General features: G+C 42.6%; 1 protein-coding gene across 6 annotated transcripts in view; it reads left to right on the forward strand.

The window, feature by feature from the left end:
- FGFRL1 (fibroblast growth factor receptor like 1) overlaps positions 1–18535 on the forward strand; it is a 179173-nt gene that overhangs the window by 150473 nt on the left and 10165 nt on the right. For all 6 annotated transcript variants that reach the window (XM_074821886.1, XM_074821885.1, XM_074821888.1 and 3 more), the window contains one exon: positions 13847–13927. In XM_074821886.1, coding sequence (XP_074677987.1) covers positions 13847–13927 — 81 coding nt within the window. The remainder of the gene's footprint in view (positions 1–13846; positions 13928–18535) is intronic.

Consider the following 18535-nt stretch of genomic DNA (forward strand, 5'->3'; position numbering starts at 1 on the left):
GAAGAGTAAGCCCTGAGTGCACTGCAATCTGACTGTGCACAGACTATTCTCACAAGGTTTCCGTTTTCAATGTTTGGATGCATTTTGGCATTGGAGTGCTCCTTTTAAGCTGATCCTCCACAATTTTTCAAGGTTCACCCACAAGTCATGGTTACCCTAGAGGATAACAGCACATGGATGCAATGAAATGCATTCATAAAAGTGCTTGTTTTTGCATTGATGGGGCTCTAACTGCTTGTTATCTCTGAGCATGATTTAGAGGGACATAAATGTAGCATCTCAGCCTTACACATTCATAACTCCTTCCATCAAAAAAACTCGAAGCATTTTACACACAGATGTAACTGGATAATATGTCCTGTTGTCTGTGTGGCATCTCCAACATCAGTTATCATCATTCTAAACCATATGCCAGGGTCTAGAGTATTCCCTGAAGTATTTAACATGGGAGGAATACATGTAAATAGAATATCTGGCAATCTATGAATGGCTCACGGGATTTTAATCAACTGCACAGTTTTAAAACTGGCATTTAAATCCCTCTCACATCTGTTGTTTAAAATAGCCAACAGCGTGTGGGATACATTCAGTATGCAATATTCATATGAGTATGTTAATAATAGTATGCATTATCACAGTAAAAATAAGGTGTATAACAGCAGTGCTTGTTAGAGTAAGTATTTAGAGGTTTTGGATGAAGCACTGTTTAATAGTAAAAAAATAAATATTTTTCCCCCACAGATAGTAGAGATATATTCTTTGTGTTTTGAATAGAGGACTTAAATGTTCCCATTTCACCTTTGGCGCACACTGTGGCTTCCAGTGCTCTTCAAGATCAGTCCTTATGGGGTAACTCACATAGAAAGCTAATAAGCTGCACCTGCTTTAGCTTCGAAATGTCAAAGAAGGTGAAATACTTCTTGGAAAAATTTGTTTATCTAGGCAAGGTCATAGGTGACAGCTAACTGGTTAGGTGTTAGCTAGCTCTGGTTCATTGACAACCACTGAATTCAAATTGCAGCCCTAGACTGTCTACTCAGTGCATTTATTTGCATGGTCTCAGTGCCTTTGTTCCCTATCTGCAAAACAGTATGACTCATGCAGATTCTCTGCCACTCTTTCTTCACCTCAGTGAAGCCTTTAAAAGAGGGTCAAAATATTAAATGCATTAACATGGGATGCATTGCATCTCTGATTGTAGAGGGTTCTGAGTGTTGGGGAGAGCTTCACCGTTGGTCTTCAAAAAAAGCAGTAGCTCTGCAACTGAACACCCAAAAGCTGTGGAATTCCACCTAAAAATAATCTTGGTTTTCATGTGTTTTCTTAGGTAGCTCCTGTCACTGGTCCTACTCTGGTTGTTGGTCTCATACACTGCTGGTCATGCACTAGGACAGACATCTTAAAAAGAAAAAAGCAACACAAAAAACACAAGGGAATTTAATTCTGTCCCACAGGAATGACCATACTACACTAGTCATTGTTTTGAAGTATGTTTTAGAAATTTGTAATGACAGCATTGGGATTATATAGTTAATTGTGAAGCAACCATTTTTACAATTTGTGTTTTACCCCACATGGAAAGCTATAATTTACTCCAAGTAATTAGGTTAGGTTTAATTTTGGCAAGACATAGGCCCATATTATCCAGTGTAATATACTGTAATCCTCACGTTATGTAGGGTGCCAAGTATTCCGTTTGTTTTGGGAGCCAACAAAATTGCCACTTGCCCAGAGTTGTTCTTGGACAGAATTGTGAAAGTGGTAACATTTTGCTACTTAAACCAGTTTATTATTAGTCTGACAATGACCCAGAAATACATGTAGCATTCATTTAACATTATATAGAAGGTATATGGCACTTCACTAGTAAAATTATGTATTTAACGTCTTATGAGGGCAATGTTGAAAGGCTTGACATCTCAGACACTGAGGCTACTTTCTATCTTTCACAATTGGACCCCAAAATCTCAATTTTTTAAAATTTAACTTCTTGTCATGCTATAAAGTATAGTGGCCAGAGAGATTACACCACTGTCATATTGCTATTACACTACTGCATATCAGTTTGCTATTAGAAGATAAATCTAAGTTTAAAAAAAGAGTAAATTAAAATTTGTTTTTCTTCTTTGACCTTTCAAATGCCTTTTCTGTACTTTCTGTCTTAGTGGTTTACCTGTCCTTTAGCAAGTCTGTTTATCAAAAGATATTTGAATATATAGTCATGTGTTTGGGGCTCTTGAGGGGCTGACAGCTGCAAATAACATAATTTTTAAAAATCTGTATTTATTACATATATGGACTGTTTTCTGAAATAGTTCTCTTTACTTTTGAAATCTGAAAGGAAGGATTCCCTAACAACATTTTGTGCCTTACTGAATATAATTAATGTCTTAGCCACTGAGATTTCCCTGTAAGTGTTCAAGGCCAGGTTGGACAGGGCTTTGAGCAACCTGGTTTAGTGGAAGGTGTCCTTATCCATGGCAGGGGGGTTGGAACTAGATGGTCTTTAAGGTCCCTTCCAACCTAAACCATTCTATGAATCTATGATTTTTATATGTCCAATTAAAAACTGTCATTCTTTGTTGATTTCTTAGCACTTTTGCCACTTATAGGTGCTGTTATTTCTTGAAATCAAAGTTAAAACATAATAGGCTAGTGATGGATCCTGATGAGGTGTGATTTTTCGCCTCAAGCAAACACACATGCGGCTCACTTTTCCCATTAAAGATGTTAAGCAGCAGTCCTTTCTGAAAGTTTGCTTCATCTGGTAATTGTCATACTGCATAAGATGTTTCATTTTCTTCCATAAGAGATATTTTTACTTTTTTACCAGAAGGATATGAAATATATAAGCCCATAAAGAATGTTTCAATAATTTACATACTGGTGTTGAAGAAACAGCTGGATCCACATTCCTGTCTGTAAAGTCCAGTATTGCAATTCCCAGTTCATCATGATAGATTGGGTAATTCCACACTAAGGAATTAACTCAGTGTTTGGAAGGGATGGGATTGTAAGATTGATTATTTTTGTTTAATTATAAATGCCATCCAAAAATAATTCCTGTACTCAGTCACTGACATATATGACCTCTCTTTCCTTCCAACTCCTCTGGAAATTTCTTTGTGCTGCCTATTTTGACCATGTGAATGTTCAGGGAGATAGAACATGTATCAATGATGTTCCTACACATCTCAGTGAAGGAAATAATAAGCATCGATCAGTGCTACTAGGAAGGAGAGTGATAGAGGTATAACTTTATGTGGGAACAGCAGCTGCGTAGTGGTTAAAATAGAAGGCTGAGAGCCAGGTCTTATCAGTTTATCCTCGGCTCTGCTGTAATCTTCTTCTTATCATTAACCTTGCATTAGTCCTTTCAGTGGCATGCCTCCCTCCCCCAACCCTAAGCAATTTAGGATTGTTGAAGATGGAATTTTGGCCTATGTTCTTGGGCGGAGTGTTCATACCACCTCGCTTTTGGCACCCACTGTACATGGCTGAGGCACTCTCCATCATCCCTTTACAGTCAGGGAAGAGAGGTAGATATCAACCTGACCTTTTTGTTCTTGCTCCTAACTTGGGCACTAGAGTTAGGTTTCTAAAATAAGGGTTATTTCAACATCTTTATTTGTCAGATAACAATTAAAATCACATCATTCTTCCCAATGTTTCTAAACTTACTATAAGTAACTAATGATTTATTATTATAAATAACAAATGCAATAAAATTGTTATAAATTTAGATAGGCTGATTGGTGTTATAAATTAAGCTTTGCTTTTCAACTCTATAAAAGTACAAGACCCCCATTGTTCCCTCAGGAGGCCAAAACAGGTGGATGATAAAAAATATATTTCTTGAGAATCCTCAATACCTGTGACATCCACTCCGTGCCTGCACTACCCACACAGTAAACTCTTTAACATAGTCTGACTTTTGTGCTGTGTGTGAAAATGTCTAATATACTGGGAACCTGTCTCTAATAAATCCTTCATACTATCATTGTGCAAGTAACAGTTAAAAAATACTGGGAAATATCAATTTGGTCAAAGTCTGGAACCTTGAACAAGCTGATAATTATGAAGCTGCTTGGTAATTTCTGTCTCTTCGGTGCTGTTCTTTCATGCTCGGAAAGTGTTGGTGACAAGGCAGAAGCCTAACCACTCATCTTGTTCTCTGATTTCTTCTCCCTTTTATCCTCTCCAGTAGTAGATCAAGAATATAACCGTAGACTGGTGCCTGTGGTGCAGAGCTCTTGGGACTGCTGTCTGTGTGTGCTAGAGCATGTTGATAAAAAAAGTAACCTCAACAACAACAACAAAGAAGGAAGAATTGTTTTCTTGCCCCCTGTGGAATGGAGACCTGAAGGCAGGCAGGAGGTCCTGGTGTCTGGAGGAGTCGGCATGGCGGAAGGCCTGTGATTGCCTTTATAATGTAATTGTTATAATGGTAGGACAGGGAATTGCAGTGGTTCGGTGAAAAGCTCCAGCCTTTTCTCCTTGTGGTTCTTTGTGTGGTTACAGCTGGAGCTGGAGCATCCCTATGTGCAGATGTGCCATGACTGAGAATGTGTCTCAGATGACTTTGTGAGCTCTGTGGGTAGCAATAGACCACAAGGAGCAAGGGAAGAACTAAACCTTCAGGAAGGCTTCTCCCTCCACAGCTTTATGGAAAGTGGTTGGGAAAGGAGAAGGAGAAACAGTTATAAAGTAGGTGCAGATCTAAACCAGATACAGAGTTATGGGGACAAAGAAGGGGAGGAGAGAGATGAACATGGTATGCACAGGTCTCATCCTGCATGAACTTGGAAGAGATCCATGCAGGAACTCAGAAGAGCTCCAAAGTTCCTCTGCATAGATATAGCCAATAAAGAATATTTTTATGTCTTCAAGGACTCCTTTTTCATAAACATCCTTTTCTGTTGTGCATTTTCATTCTTATCGATCATACACTATTCACAGTAATGAGTGAAGGAGTTACTAAAGCTCTCTTTGGGAACCAGATGAGCCAGCTTTAGCAAATGGATTTGTAAAATCTCTAGTTCAGCCATAGTTAGACCATTATAATATTAAATGTTCCAAAGATTGAGGCTGGAAAGCTGCCTGGTGGAAAAGGACCTGGGGGTGTTGGTTGTCAGCCGGCTGAATATGAGCTGGCAGTGTGCCCAGGTGGCCAAGAAGGCCAATAACATCCTGGCTTGTATCAGAAATAGTGTGGCCAGCAGGACTAGGGAAGTGATCACCCCTCTGTACTCAGCACTGACGAGGCCGCACCTTGAATACTGTGTTCAGTTTTGAGCCCCTCACCACAAGAAAGACATTGAGGTGCTGGAGTGTGTTCAAAGAAGGGCAGCAAAGCTGGTGAAGGGTCTAGAGCACAAGTCTTATGAGGAGAGGTTGAGGGGTGTTTAGCCTGGAGAAAAGGAAGCTCAGGGAAGACTTTATCACTCTCTACAACTCCCTGAAAGGAGGTTGTAGTGAGGTGGGTGTTGGTTTCTTTTCCCAAGTGACAAGTGATAAAGCAAGAGGGAATGGCCTCAAGTTGTGCCAGGGGAGGTTTAGATTGGATATTAGGAAAAATTTCTTCACTGAAAGGGTTGTCAGGCATTGGAACAGGCTGCCTGGAGAAGTGGTTGGGTCACCATCCCTGGAGGTATTTAAAAGATGTGTAAATGTGGCACTTAGGGACATGGTTTAGTGGTGGACTTGGCAGTGTTAGGTTTACAGGTGAACTCGATGATCTTAAAGGTCTTTTCCAACCTAAATGACTCTATGGTTCCATGAAATAGAACTTCTTTCTCTTCTTCTGGGTGACTGTTCCATAGTCTAGCAGATGCCCCTCTTGGGAAGCTTTCACATATGTTCAATTTAAATACTCTCATTTTCTATCTCATTACTTGTGTATTACTTCCTTTATATGACTAAAATACCCCACTTCTCTCGAGTTTCAGCTCTCCACCTTACACATTTTCCTCTCTAAGAAATATGTGATCCCCTTCCATACCAAAATTTTTTAATCAAGCCCAAACAATAAACCACAACATTCTTTAGTGGTCTGCAAGAGTACAGAGCAGGGATATGTCCATGTTGGACTCCCAGTGGTATTAGGAAGGAATTAATGGTAAAAGGGTTAGCTCAGGTGCTGGTAGCAGCTTATGCACAGCAGTGCTAGATTCTCTGTGGGCTGCTAAAACTCTCCAGAGAAGTAGGACTGGTTTGCCTGTGCTGTTGGAACTGCACTGGTATGAGCCCATAAAATAAACTGGCTCCAATATGTCTATGCTACCCCATAGTCCCTCCTTCTTGTATTCTGTGGAAGAGAGTTAAATCTTCTTTGGTCTTAAAGCAGTTGCTTCTGATAGATGTTCCCCTCTGTGTTGAGATGTGGGATTCAGCAATAACCACCATTTAAGAGCTTTGTCATCTACAGGTAATAAAATGGGCCTGTACATCATCATAACATAAAAATGTGAGTTACAGATTAACTAGCGACAGAAGTCTTGTTTCTCGACTCCCTAGCCAGGGCTTTGGTCTATAGACTGTGGAGTCTCTCCAGTGTTTCAGGAGGCAAGTGGGCTGCCAAAGTTTCTTTTGCAAATCATCCTGCCTGCAGAGGGATTCCAAGTGCTGGGGCTGAAGTGAAATCCATGAAAATTTTTGCATGGAAATTCTCATGAAAATGGCCAGAGCTGAAAATACCAAAAAGCCGCTAACACAAACATTTTCTATTTTTATTTTCAGGAAATTCCAGTATCAATACCTCTGGTTATTTTTGGCCAAACTGGAGTCAAAGACAGTAGGCAGTAAAGTCTTCAGTGCCTGTTACAGAGGCAAATTCTCTGCCAATAACCTTTTAGCTTGTGTTGATTTTGTTGGGGTTTTTTTTGAGGAAAGTAGTTCCTTGGCTATGAGCTCCTCCGAGTGGGTTTCTTCTTTTTCATCTTGAGGGGTTTTGTTTGGCTGGGTCCAGGGAGAGGGGTTTCCTCCATAAGATCTTTTTTCTTCCCTCCAAATATTCCTGATCCCTTTGCTTTCACTGTGCCCTTCCAAATAAATTCTAAGCACATTTCCTGTCTTTTCATAGCATCAGCACTGTTAATACAGTAGGTGACACTGTTAATATAGTCGGGAGGTTAAGGAATGGTGAGCATGAGATGAAGGGTTGATGGAGGAACTATGAAAAACATTCAAAAATCTAAGATTTACACCAGGTTTGTGTTGGTGGAATGAGTTCATTGGAGTTTTGATCTGTCGGCCTCTGTCAGAAAGGAGGGTTCAGAGAGGAGGCTTGCTAAATTAGATCTCAATGGTGGGAGAAAATTCAGAATAAGTCAAGATGGGGACTTTGCATCTTAATCTTTTTCATGATTTCAAATCAGCCTTGGCATTCATCTATGGATCACCAGTCCTAAGGTCCTGAAGCCATAATTCAGACCTTGCAAAACCACGGAACAAGCTGAAAAATCACAAGATCTCAAAAATGAGTGTTTTGTTCCTTTTCCTCCAAGCTTTTAGGGTATATTTGTGTAGAGTTCTTCTTTACAATCACAGATGTTAAGAATTGTTATTCAATAACAAAAAAAAAAATAAAATTTTCAAGTAGTCACTTGCCAGGATCAAGATCCTCCACAAACACCCCAAATATCACAAGACAAGCAATAAAATCCTGGAAGCTGGCAGTGGTAGCTTTCAGATGGAAATCATGTGCTAGCCAGTAGGTTGGGATGTGTTTCCTTGGTCATTGGGGGTTAATACCAGCTGAAATGCTAGTGAAACCTGCAGTGTTAATCCACATAAGGAGATCTGAGGAAAGCAAGTGCCTTAATCCCTGCAAAACTAGTGATAAAGTTGTTACTGCCTGCCTACTTATATACCTCATGGACCATTCATCTGGGCAGCAGATGAACCAGTCGGGATAGCAGAAGACTCCCTAAAACAAAGTACAGAATGATCTTTTCCTTGTATTTCCCCTTAAATTCCAGCAAGTATTACAGGAAATCCTGAATTTATCTGAGATAAACTGCGGAGACCTACTTTTCAGATTGTACTTACTTTCATGTGTGTTTATTTTCTATCTACTGCACCGTCAGGACTACCGAAAAATAAGTCAAATCACTTCCTAGTCTAAGTTTATGGTGTGTTCCCACTCCTCAGTTTTACTGGTTAGGCTTAGCCTGACAAATTCTGATTTAACTCCTAGGAAGGCCCAAGACCCACCTCCCACAAGCAGCTTGTGTTTTGTCACTCACTAGACACCTGCAGCAACGAAGGACATTGGGGAGCAAATATGATGTGCAAATATGATGCATCTGGGTAAAGGCGAGAGTCAGCTCTGAAAGCTGGAGTTCAGAGAGATCTCTTTCATTCATCCATCAGAGAAGGCCTCATTATAATTGTTCAAGCCTGACTGGATTACATCACTTTCCCCCTCATTTCACTCCCTCCCCGCTTGTCTCCCTCCTTTTATTTACACCCCTTGTTCAGCGGCAGCGTTGAGCAGGGGCTGCCTTAATGATGCATGCTGATCGCTTCATTCCCCATTGCCCCCCCATCGCCTCCCCCAGTGCTTTGAAGTGTGCTCAGGTCTCAGGCTCCAGTTCAGAGGTCACTTTGTTTATTTATGCAAAGCTGGCTCATCTGTGAAATGGGGCTTTCAAGGCCTCTGACATCAAAGACTCCAAAGCTGGTCCCATCAAGTCAGAGCAGGGACGGGCCTTGCTTTATAACAAATTAAAGCAACTTTGTGAATCATAGAGAAATATTACAGCTACATTTTTGCTTCAAAAATTGGGCTGTTGTTTTGACTTGTGGTTGGATGCTCAGCACGTAGTATTGGCCTGAAAACCAGTCATATCAGTTTGGCTAAAACACGAAGCCTTCATGGAGAGTCTGTGGGTAAATAAAACTTGATCCGGGCTCAGTAACAGTCTGTGAATATTTCTCATCAGCTTCCCTCAGAGCTGGACCGTTATGCAGAATTTTCCATTTTTTAAGAGGGAGTGGAACAATTCTGCTATGGTAATAAACAGTAACTATACCCAGCTTATGTGGCACTCTTTATCCCATAGGATCCCTCAAGTGCTTTGTCAATTGATGGAGTTACATACAGAAATCCCTTTTCTTCAGAAATCCAGCCTGCTTCAGGACAGGGGCTAGACCAAAGAAATGCATGGCAGACAATATGCATAGAACAACATGCTTTCTGGGGTGAGACAGGGCAATTTGACTCATGATGTCAGCACTGATAATCAGGGCCTCATACATTCAGACGTGTCAAGTCTGCAAAACCAATCCTATGACTGCCCCTTTCAGCCCCATCACACACTTCCCCAACACAGCACCAACATCTCAGTCCTGTGGCATCTCAGACCTAGAAGCCAGCTTGGAATGAGATCCTGAAGCAAGAGAAAGGCAATGGCTGGAGAGCAGCTGGGCAATCACACCACTGGGATGACATTCATGAACAACAGGCTGATGCCTCTGGATCCATCCTGGCCCTGTCTTGTATGGCCAGGTGCAGTCTTTGGAGGGGAAGGGACTACATGAGTTTGTCCCATGTCTTCAAGTCTATCACCTGACATGATATCAGAGCCTTCCACTTCAGATTTCTCGACCAGCCAACATGCTTTGTAACGCCATGGAACTAAATTGTACAGTGAGAACACCTAAATCATGTATATGTTTTCTTGGTCTCAGATACTCGTGACATAAAATTAGTCAGTGATTATTTTTCAAGGCAGGTTTTCCACTTCGTCTTCCAACTGGCTGCTCTCCTAAGCCTGTGATACTGTCCAAGAAGTCCAGTACAGGGTGACCTTCCAATATAGGTCACAGAAAAGGGAGCTTGTAGGAACTTCAGCAGCTCATCCTTCTTAGCACTGCCTCTTGCGGTAATCTGCTGGCAGCAAAGCTGGCAAAGCTGCATAGCTGGTCCCTGCTGCCCTTTGGCTGCAGGCTGATTTTTTTGTATGTAGTCATCACCCTGACCTGCCTGCCTCTGTGGGAGGTGACAAGAGCATGAATAAGCAATCAGCTTATTAGGTAATTTTTGAATATAGCTAAAACTCATGTGATTTCTGCTACTAACTCATTGTTTTGTATTGCTGGTCATACATATCTGAATGTGGCTCGTTTTTTCAGGTCCACTCTGTCTAATATGAATATTGCCAGTTGTGTTTGTAAAGCTTGGGGTGAAACGCAAACAACATTTTTCTTCAGATCGGGCACTATTAACCAGGCTTTAGACTGCAGGTTCGGGCCGAACCAGATGCCTCTAACTCTCAGGAAATTTGGCTTTGCTCCCTAGGAGTGAGCAGGCTGACCAGAGGGTATTTGTGGTACAGAAAGATATCCATCATTGCTAGCACAGGGACTAGAACAACTGCAATAGAGTTTCTCTGCCCTAGGAAATGTCTTTATATTAAAATTTTAAAAATAAGAAACTTCTTCAAAACAGGGGGAGACAGATTGTTCCCATGCAGCTGCAGTACTAACTTTGGATGAAGCAGGTGGAAGTCAAATCTTGGTGGTATCTGAATTAGACAGGGGTCTTCCATCCTAAGGGTGTTCCTGAGATATCTGTCTCCCACAGTGCTGTTCCACTTTATGTAATAATAAGCTCTCTTTTGGCTCTCTGAGATCACAGTTCAGAGCTTAAAACACTCATCCAAGGTGAAAGAGGGGAGGTTCAAATCCCTCTCTGAACGCAGCAGAAGAGGAACTTGACCCTGGGTCACTCACATCCCAGGTTAACACATTTTTGTTATATTGTTGGCTATTCTGCTGCCTCACTCACAGTTTGACTGGCAATTCCTGGGCTTCAGGGAATCTTCCCAAAATGAGTTTCATCCAGTTTCAGGATCTTATGAACCAGCTTTTTTCCTACAGTTCTCAAATGTGAGTTTGTTCAGATACAGTCATGCTGAAGGTAGGAGCCCAATTCACTGTATATTGCTGCTGTAACATCCCTCACCCAGTGTGCAGCTCTGGGGATGGGAAGGAGTAGTTTTGTTCCACATGAGTTTCTGTGTTTATGACATTTCCCCCACCTCAAGACTTCTGCTATGTGTTGTTGTTAACGTTACCACATTCCTAACAAATGTGAAACAAGTTCCAGTGGATCTAAACCAACATGCCTAAATGCATGCAGTTAGTTATTTCAATCTTACTCCCCTGCCAAATTATCTACTTCATAGGCTCAGCACAGTGGCATGAGTTATCCTGATCTCTTCCCCCCAAAATGATTTTTTCTGGGTTTGGTAGGTTACTCTGCAGGTTTGCGATTTGGCAGGATAACAACCAAAGAAGCATCTTCAAAGGATCAAACAGATTCAGAGCAATTTCACTTATATCAAAAGCTTGGCAGCATGTCAAGAGGTGTTGAGAACGCCAGTCAGTCCTTGTGTGTAGGCAGGGGGAGCACACATGGGCTGACATACTGTAACATGAGGCAGGAGGCAAGGGAGGATATACTGCTCTTTGTACATCAAGCTGAGTAGGATTAAGATATAATTGACAGAACATCGCCACTTAAACGTCTTAACCACTTTTAAAATATTCGGCAGTTAACAATGGGCAGGAATCCGACATTTCTGACCACAGTTTTTCTTTCTTCTCCATTACCCAATACATTTTTCTAATTGTGCTAAGAGATTTACTAAGTTCTCTGTCAGAGAGCATCCAAGATTTCATTCGTAGCACTACCGATATTTATGTGAAAAATTGTACAAGTGCCAGAAGATAATCGATTCAGTATTTTGACTGAAAGGAGACAATCTGTCATATGCAAGCCATCGTATATAATGGGTATATTTGTATTGCCTGCATTCGGTTTGCCAAGGTTATAAAAATATATTTGCAAAATGCAGCACATGGGTTACTCGCCTCCTCTGTAACACAGGCTGTGGGCCAGCCTCGGCCGGGCCTGGATGGTGGGTTTGCACTCGCTGCACTGCGTGAGAGTTGATGTTTCCTGAGTGTGACTGCGTTTCACGCTGCTTCCCTGTGGTTTGGCCTGAGTGCCCTGGGAAAGCCGGGTGAGAGGGACGTGGGAAGGGGCAGTCAGCTGGAGTGAGCTGCTGAAGTAAGAGCATGGCACACTGCTGCCCTGAAAGTTTTCTTTTCCCCTCGAAGTGACAGCTGTACATACCTCCAGGGGAAACTGCACCGAAGTAACCACAAGGAGAAGAGAAAAATCTGTCAGGGGCGAGGGGGGACAAACCCATATGGCATCTCTGCTTAAGGGACAGCAGCAAACGAGAGCAGAGCATGTGTTGGCATAAAATGCCCCATGCTGAAGAAATGATTTTCCAAAATAGCAGAAACTGGGGTGAGGATGAGGTTAAACACACATTCTTCTCTCACAAAGACTACACACAAGTTTATGCACTAGATGCTGTTTAAGCACAACCCAACTTCTAAAACAACTGTAAAGAGCAATTCTACTATTTGTATATTTTCAGGGGGGCATGCTCTTCTATAAGCTGAGATAAGTTTTCTCTGCTGCAGAGATTACAGAAAGAAATTTCCTCTCTTTTGCTCATGAGGCCTTTTTCTTATGGGTTTTAGGAGTTGGGCATTTGGAGGGATTAATTCCTTAGGTCAGATGTTTCCACTTCTCTTGCTTTTTTTTTTTTTTTTTACACCTTTGCAGTGCAGTTCCTTATTGAGGTGAACTTTTTCCCAGCCTTCACCTGACCTATCTCTGAAAATCAAACTTCACACACTTCAGTGCACTTTAGCTAGGAGCTGAGTAGCTCTCAATCAAGATTTTCCCCTCAAATCCAGCTGCCGTATGGGGCTGTGCCACTTGTAGATCATAGAAATAGCCTTGGAAGAGCCATACTTTGCTGCGCTGTCACCTGTAGGTGCCTAAAGGGCCTCAGGTGGACCCCCCTCCTGGTGTGATGCATTGCTGTAAGAGGTTGCTCTGAGCTGAGCACTTGTGCACTAGAAGTCCAGCTGTTACTGGAGGAGGAAAAAACTTCCTATCTGGGCACTGCAGAGGTATGAGGCCACCAGCATCACCTGGATTGCAAAAGGTGGCTCAGGGCACTCTCCTTCTCCCTTGGCCCTCACAGAGACCTTGTAGGTGGCCATTACACAGGGGCAATTCGAGGTGGGGGCTGCTGGAGAGGTGGGGGTTTCACCTTGTGGTGATTTCTATTTCTCCTAGCAGTATAGGGCACAAAGTTGAGACCTTGGTGCTGTTCTGTAGTAGTGGTATAGACAGCTAGAGTGACAAGGGACAAAGTGGTGTGTGGTCGGTGGATGAGTGATCTTAATTAAAAAAAAAACCAACAAACCACAAACAGCTTTTCAATTCAGCATTGCTTTGTCCAGCCATAGCTTTGCATTCAGTATCTCTTGAGGGCTCATTTGGCCCCAGACCTGGTTGCTTTCTTGATTGTTTATGGAAGCTGAAAAGTGATTTAGTATTCCTAATTCCACTGCTTGTGCTCTGTGTGACTGATCACATAAGTCTTCCCCCACCTCCGAGGTTTAATTACCTGTAATTTTGATTTATATTATTTGCATAGAAAGTACAACAGATCAGCTCCTCCTAGGGAACAGCAACCTGTAAACATAAACAAAGAGGCTTTTGTCAGCTATTAATGGAAACGTTGATTAATCTCCCATTGCTTTGGTAGCCTGCCGAAAAGCTCATAAAGCAGCAGACTAAATTGTTCATTAAACTGGCCAGGCTGTAAGTGCCAGGATATGGATGCCAAATGTATGTTGAGTGTGTTTCAGCTACATGGTGCCTCCAGGAGGAAATGCAAACTCTTGTTATCGTAGTGCTGTGCTGCAGGAGACCTTCTTAACATCTTCCCTTTCATTTCCTTTGCAGATGATGCCAGCTCAGGAAAGGATAGCCAGGTACCTGAAGGCTCCAATGGAGAATATGAAGATCATTCTGGGAAGCAGTGGGGTAAGGAGCAGCGTTTTTTGTTTTCCTCAGTTCTTGGTTCGGTGCTGTTCACACGGCACATTTCTCAGTTGCTGAAGGAAAGGGAAGGCAGAGTGACTGGAGTGAGTTCTCCTTACAGATGGTCAAATAATAAACAGAGCGTCAGCTGAACATGTCGGTGTGAATGGATCCCATCCAAGGGTCCTTCTGCAAAATGCAGCCAGTGGTCTGCTCTAGGGCCCCCTGCCATATACCCCAGCATGGTTCTCCCTTGCATTTGTTTTTCTGGGCAGTAACTTTCTTTTGCATGTGCAGCTATTATAGCTTTCATAGACTCTCTATAAAAGGCATATTGACTTTTATAGCAATATTTCCAAAAGCTTTCAGTGCCAACATAACACTGCTCCCACTGAGGGCAAATGGGAGGTCTGACTTCACTTCAGGAGAATTAGCATTAGGCCAAAGCTGAGTATTTTTTAAAATTACCCTCTCTTTTAGACACCTGCATGAACTTCTCTAAGCCCTGGACTGTTCAAGCATAGGATTTTGATGCTGTTGCAGACCTTTGGGGAACTGCTAAAATCTCACTTGGAACAGGTTCTGAATCACCGCAAGACTTGCAGGTCCAAAGACTGGTCCAAGCACTCCTTGAAGAACAATAAGTTGTCAGGCTGATGCCAAACAGCTTTTGGCCATTACTGACAGGATTGTGATGTGAGTTTATGACCTCGATGGATGAAACACAACATTTCCATTTTGCTCTTGCAGTACATCCCTCCTTCTAATTTTATAATACAGAGGTGGCTTTGTACCACATTCCTGACCAGGGAGTAACCTCGTGGCAATGGTAGGGGTGGAACCTGTCAAGCTTTCTCCATATGAGTCTCCACCACTTGAGCTGAAGCCAGTTTTCTTCAGGAGCTAGTAAACAAGGGATGTGGTGTTCTGTGGTGTAGTCCAGTCCACACCTGGAGGAGGCAGTGCCATAATAGCTTTGAATTACAGATTCATCTGAGACTGAGCTTACTCTCAGAGAGAAAGGTAACGTCCACTCATTCTGGAAAAGGATGACAACATTTTTGAGCTAGAGAAAGGGTGGTTTAGATAAACTACAGGTCCGGAGTCCTTCAGGAGGGATTCAGCAGCTAGCAAGAAAAGTTCCAGTCTTCATTATCCTGGTGGAGATAGGAACAGACATTGAATGCCATGGCAGATGTGCTTCTGGTAGAGCTGGTGGATGGTGGATCAGTACAATAATGTTATGAAAAAAGATGTAAGCACTACCAAAAATATTAGGCATTGACGATCTCATATCAGATTGTGTCTTACTGCGTGCTGCCCTGGCTCAGTCCTTCTTTGTGCTGCAGTGTTCCTACACTTCTGCTTTTCCCCCTTTCCTTCCTTCCTGTCTCCTCTCCCCAAGCAGGGAAATGGCTGGGGCAGGCCACACACATACTCAAGCCCTTTCCATCCATCAGTGTTCACCAGCAAATTGCTGCTGTGAGCTGATGTACAGGAAGGGTCAGTGTGTGTATGCAGGTCTCTGGAGGATAATGGGTGAAGAAGAAATTTGTGTTTGCAGAGTCCTGGGCCTTAGAGAAGTGGGAGAGGAGAAGAATGATTTAGAAAATGCTCCACTTTGCTTTCTGGCTACCATCATGCAGTGGTATTGCTGGGGAGAAGTCCTACCCCTATCAAGAGCAGGGAGCTGATGTGAGGAAAGATGGATACCCTCATCCACGTCTTCACACAACTGACTGAGCTCTTATCCAAAAGACTTGAAAGTATTTCAGTACTTAGTCATATCATGACACTTTTTTGTATAAGTATCATGAAAGCTTGAAGTGGTACTGACTGTCACTATGTGGAGGCAATTGTGGCAGATCACAGCAGACTACGTGTTTTAGCTAACCATCTCAGTTTGTATGAGCAAAGTCTCATAGGAGCCTGTGGGACAAATCCATGCACCTCGAGGTGTCCCACAGGGAGAGGAGACTGCTGAACTCCTTCCCATGTCTTTGTGCCAACAGCCTTCTGTTTCATTTAATTTTCATTAGCTTGAATAAATCATGGTAAACAGCATTTCAGCAAGGAACCCATACACAACACTGTCTCTTTGTCCCCATCCACTTGTGTTTTCGCTTGCTCTTGTGTGTGGCATAATTTATACTGTACAAATGTGCGGTTCGTGTTTATGAAGCAAACACCAAGTGATGTGGAGGAGAATAAGCATGTGAAGTGTAAATAACAGAGGCACTTTGTAATGGCCTTCACTGGCACTCCAACAAGCAATACTTTTGTAAATGGTACAGATTTGGGGACAGACATTTACTAGCATCGGCTCAAAAGAGACTTTTTCTGCCTCTCACACTGCTGCTTCTCCCTCTTTCTCCTTTGTATTTGCTGGGTCTCTTTTTCTCTCTCTCTTATGTGCATGTGTGTCTCTCTTTCTCCTTTTTTGTTAACTGGCTTTTCTAAACTTGTCCAATTCAGGCTTTTGTCAAGGAAACATTCAGGACTGTGTAAATGGGATCTGGTTTCAGCATATTGCACACAGCCTGGAGTAGCTTTTGAGACCACATAATCACTTAACCTTCTTTAAACAGAAGAAAAAAGAAAGACAGAAAGAGCCAAAGAAGTTTAGCTTTACCTGTAGTTTGGTATGCATCTTGGCAACAATGTACAAGGAGTGAATGCAAAACTCCAGACAGATTCATGGAAGTCACAGTGGGAGGAAAACCAGAAATATTATAAGCCTGCTTTTTTTGGGAGGAAAGACAGTTCTGAACTATTACTGTGGAAGCAGGGAAGAGGTGAGGGCAGGTGAGAGCTTAGTCACTCACTTGACTCTTCGCTCTGTATGGGCAGTGTGACTGTCCTGTCTCCAACCTGCTCTTTGATATGTTAGTCCCAGCCCAGGAATCCCATCTGGTGAGGATCTACTCTTACCTGGACCTGCAGTTCCTCATCTCAGAGTAAATTCCTGCCATATTAGAGGATAACTGTTTAGACCCATTTCGTGGCTGGTTCTTAACCTCTCATGCACCTTGCAGACAGTTACTCAATTTCCACAATGACAGCCCTTATCAGCACGTTTCAATCGGCTCAGATTTAAACTTCAACATGTCATTGCTCACAACGTGCAGCTCTGACAGGGTTAATTGTCTGTCTGGGAGGGTGATTGTTTTTGCTGGGAGGGGGCCTCCTCTTGCAACAGACCCCCAAAGGAATACCCAGCAATTTACACACTATGACCTGTGGAGTGGGTTAGTATGTCACACTTGCTGCTCAGCTGTCATGGCAAAGGCTTTTAGTGCCGGAGTTGCTCCAGTTCATTAGATTACACATGAAAGCCTCTGTATGGAGAGTAAAGCATTTCTGAGCAAGAGTTTGAAATAACATGAAATGGCTGGGACCCAAAATGACAGCCAAGGGGGGCAAGAGAAGGCTGTGGGGGCAGATGGTTTCCCCTGCAGAAAAGGACTCTGAAGAGGGGGGTATGCCAAAGGGTGTCTTCTTCCGAGAGGGAGGGATGTTGGGCAAGGCTGCAGGGAGGGGAGGACTAAGGGATACATTCACAGACCTCATAGAGCAATGGCTGGTGATCCCCAGGGCCTGGAGAGAGGAAACTGCAGACCAGCCTCCTCCATCCACCAAAATTCTGCTATAAAGCACATCCCAGAGCTTCTGGTCCTCAGCCTTGAGCAGCAGAGCTGGCTCTCTAGTAGAGACTGCCACTGTGCCATCCTGTAGCTAATTTCCCTGATACCTGAAGCACAACATTTTCAGCTTGCTTTGGTGTATTATATGCTACTGAGATTGTGGCTTTCTAGTTTCCATTGGTGAAGGCCAGTGGCTGATGGGCATAATTCAACCCAGTGTGCCACAGAGCAGGTCACTCTATCTAGTTCTCTTATTTTCCAAGAAAAGGGTCAGGGAAGGGTTTACCAAGGGAGTGCAAAAATGTATGGTGACTGCCCTTTTGGGCTGAAGAGTAAGATCACGGTAAGCAAGAAATAGGGTTCAAAAACAGAGGGAGAAACCTGTTGTGGAAATGCTGAACGGACTCGAAGGAGAAACTGACTCTGCCAAAATAAAAAAAGGCAGGTGAATTTGGCAGGATTATTTTGGATGTAGGGGGAGAGTGCCAAGTGGGAGTCAGAAGTGGTGTTAAGCTCAGCAGGAGACTGCAGTTAGAAGTGCCTCTGGACAGGCATTGCATAATTAAAGTAACTGTGAGGAATTTGTAATTTCTTTTGTATTCTTTGAATTACAGTATACTATTAGACAAGCTGTTGCCTTGCAACAGATCATGTTCTATTATTTCAACTGTTGTAAAAGTTTTTGCAAAGTTCTTTCTCTTCCTATTGATTAGTTAGACTAACTCATGACTGTACAAGAAAACTCTCTGCAATGCCAGTAAAGCTACTAGGGTGTAAAGGTGCCACCTCTTTTCCCTCTGGAATTTTGGCATAATCTGAATTAAAGCTAGGTGCAGCTGAGGGTATAAATTTCAGATTTTGTCAGGTGGGGACCTTGTATTTCTCTAGTGTTCTTGTCATTGCTGTTAGAAATATTGGTGATTTCCTTGCTAATACAAGGTGACTATCTTAACCCATGATTCTGTCC

The sequence above is a fragment of the Strix aluco genome, chromosome 4 (genome assembly GCF_031877795.1).
Source record: "Strix aluco isolate bStrAlu1 chromosome 4, bStrAlu1.hap1, whole genome shotgun sequence".
Classification (NCBI taxonomy): domain Eukaryota; kingdom Metazoa; phylum Chordata; class Aves; order Strigiformes; family Strigidae; genus Strix; species Strix aluco.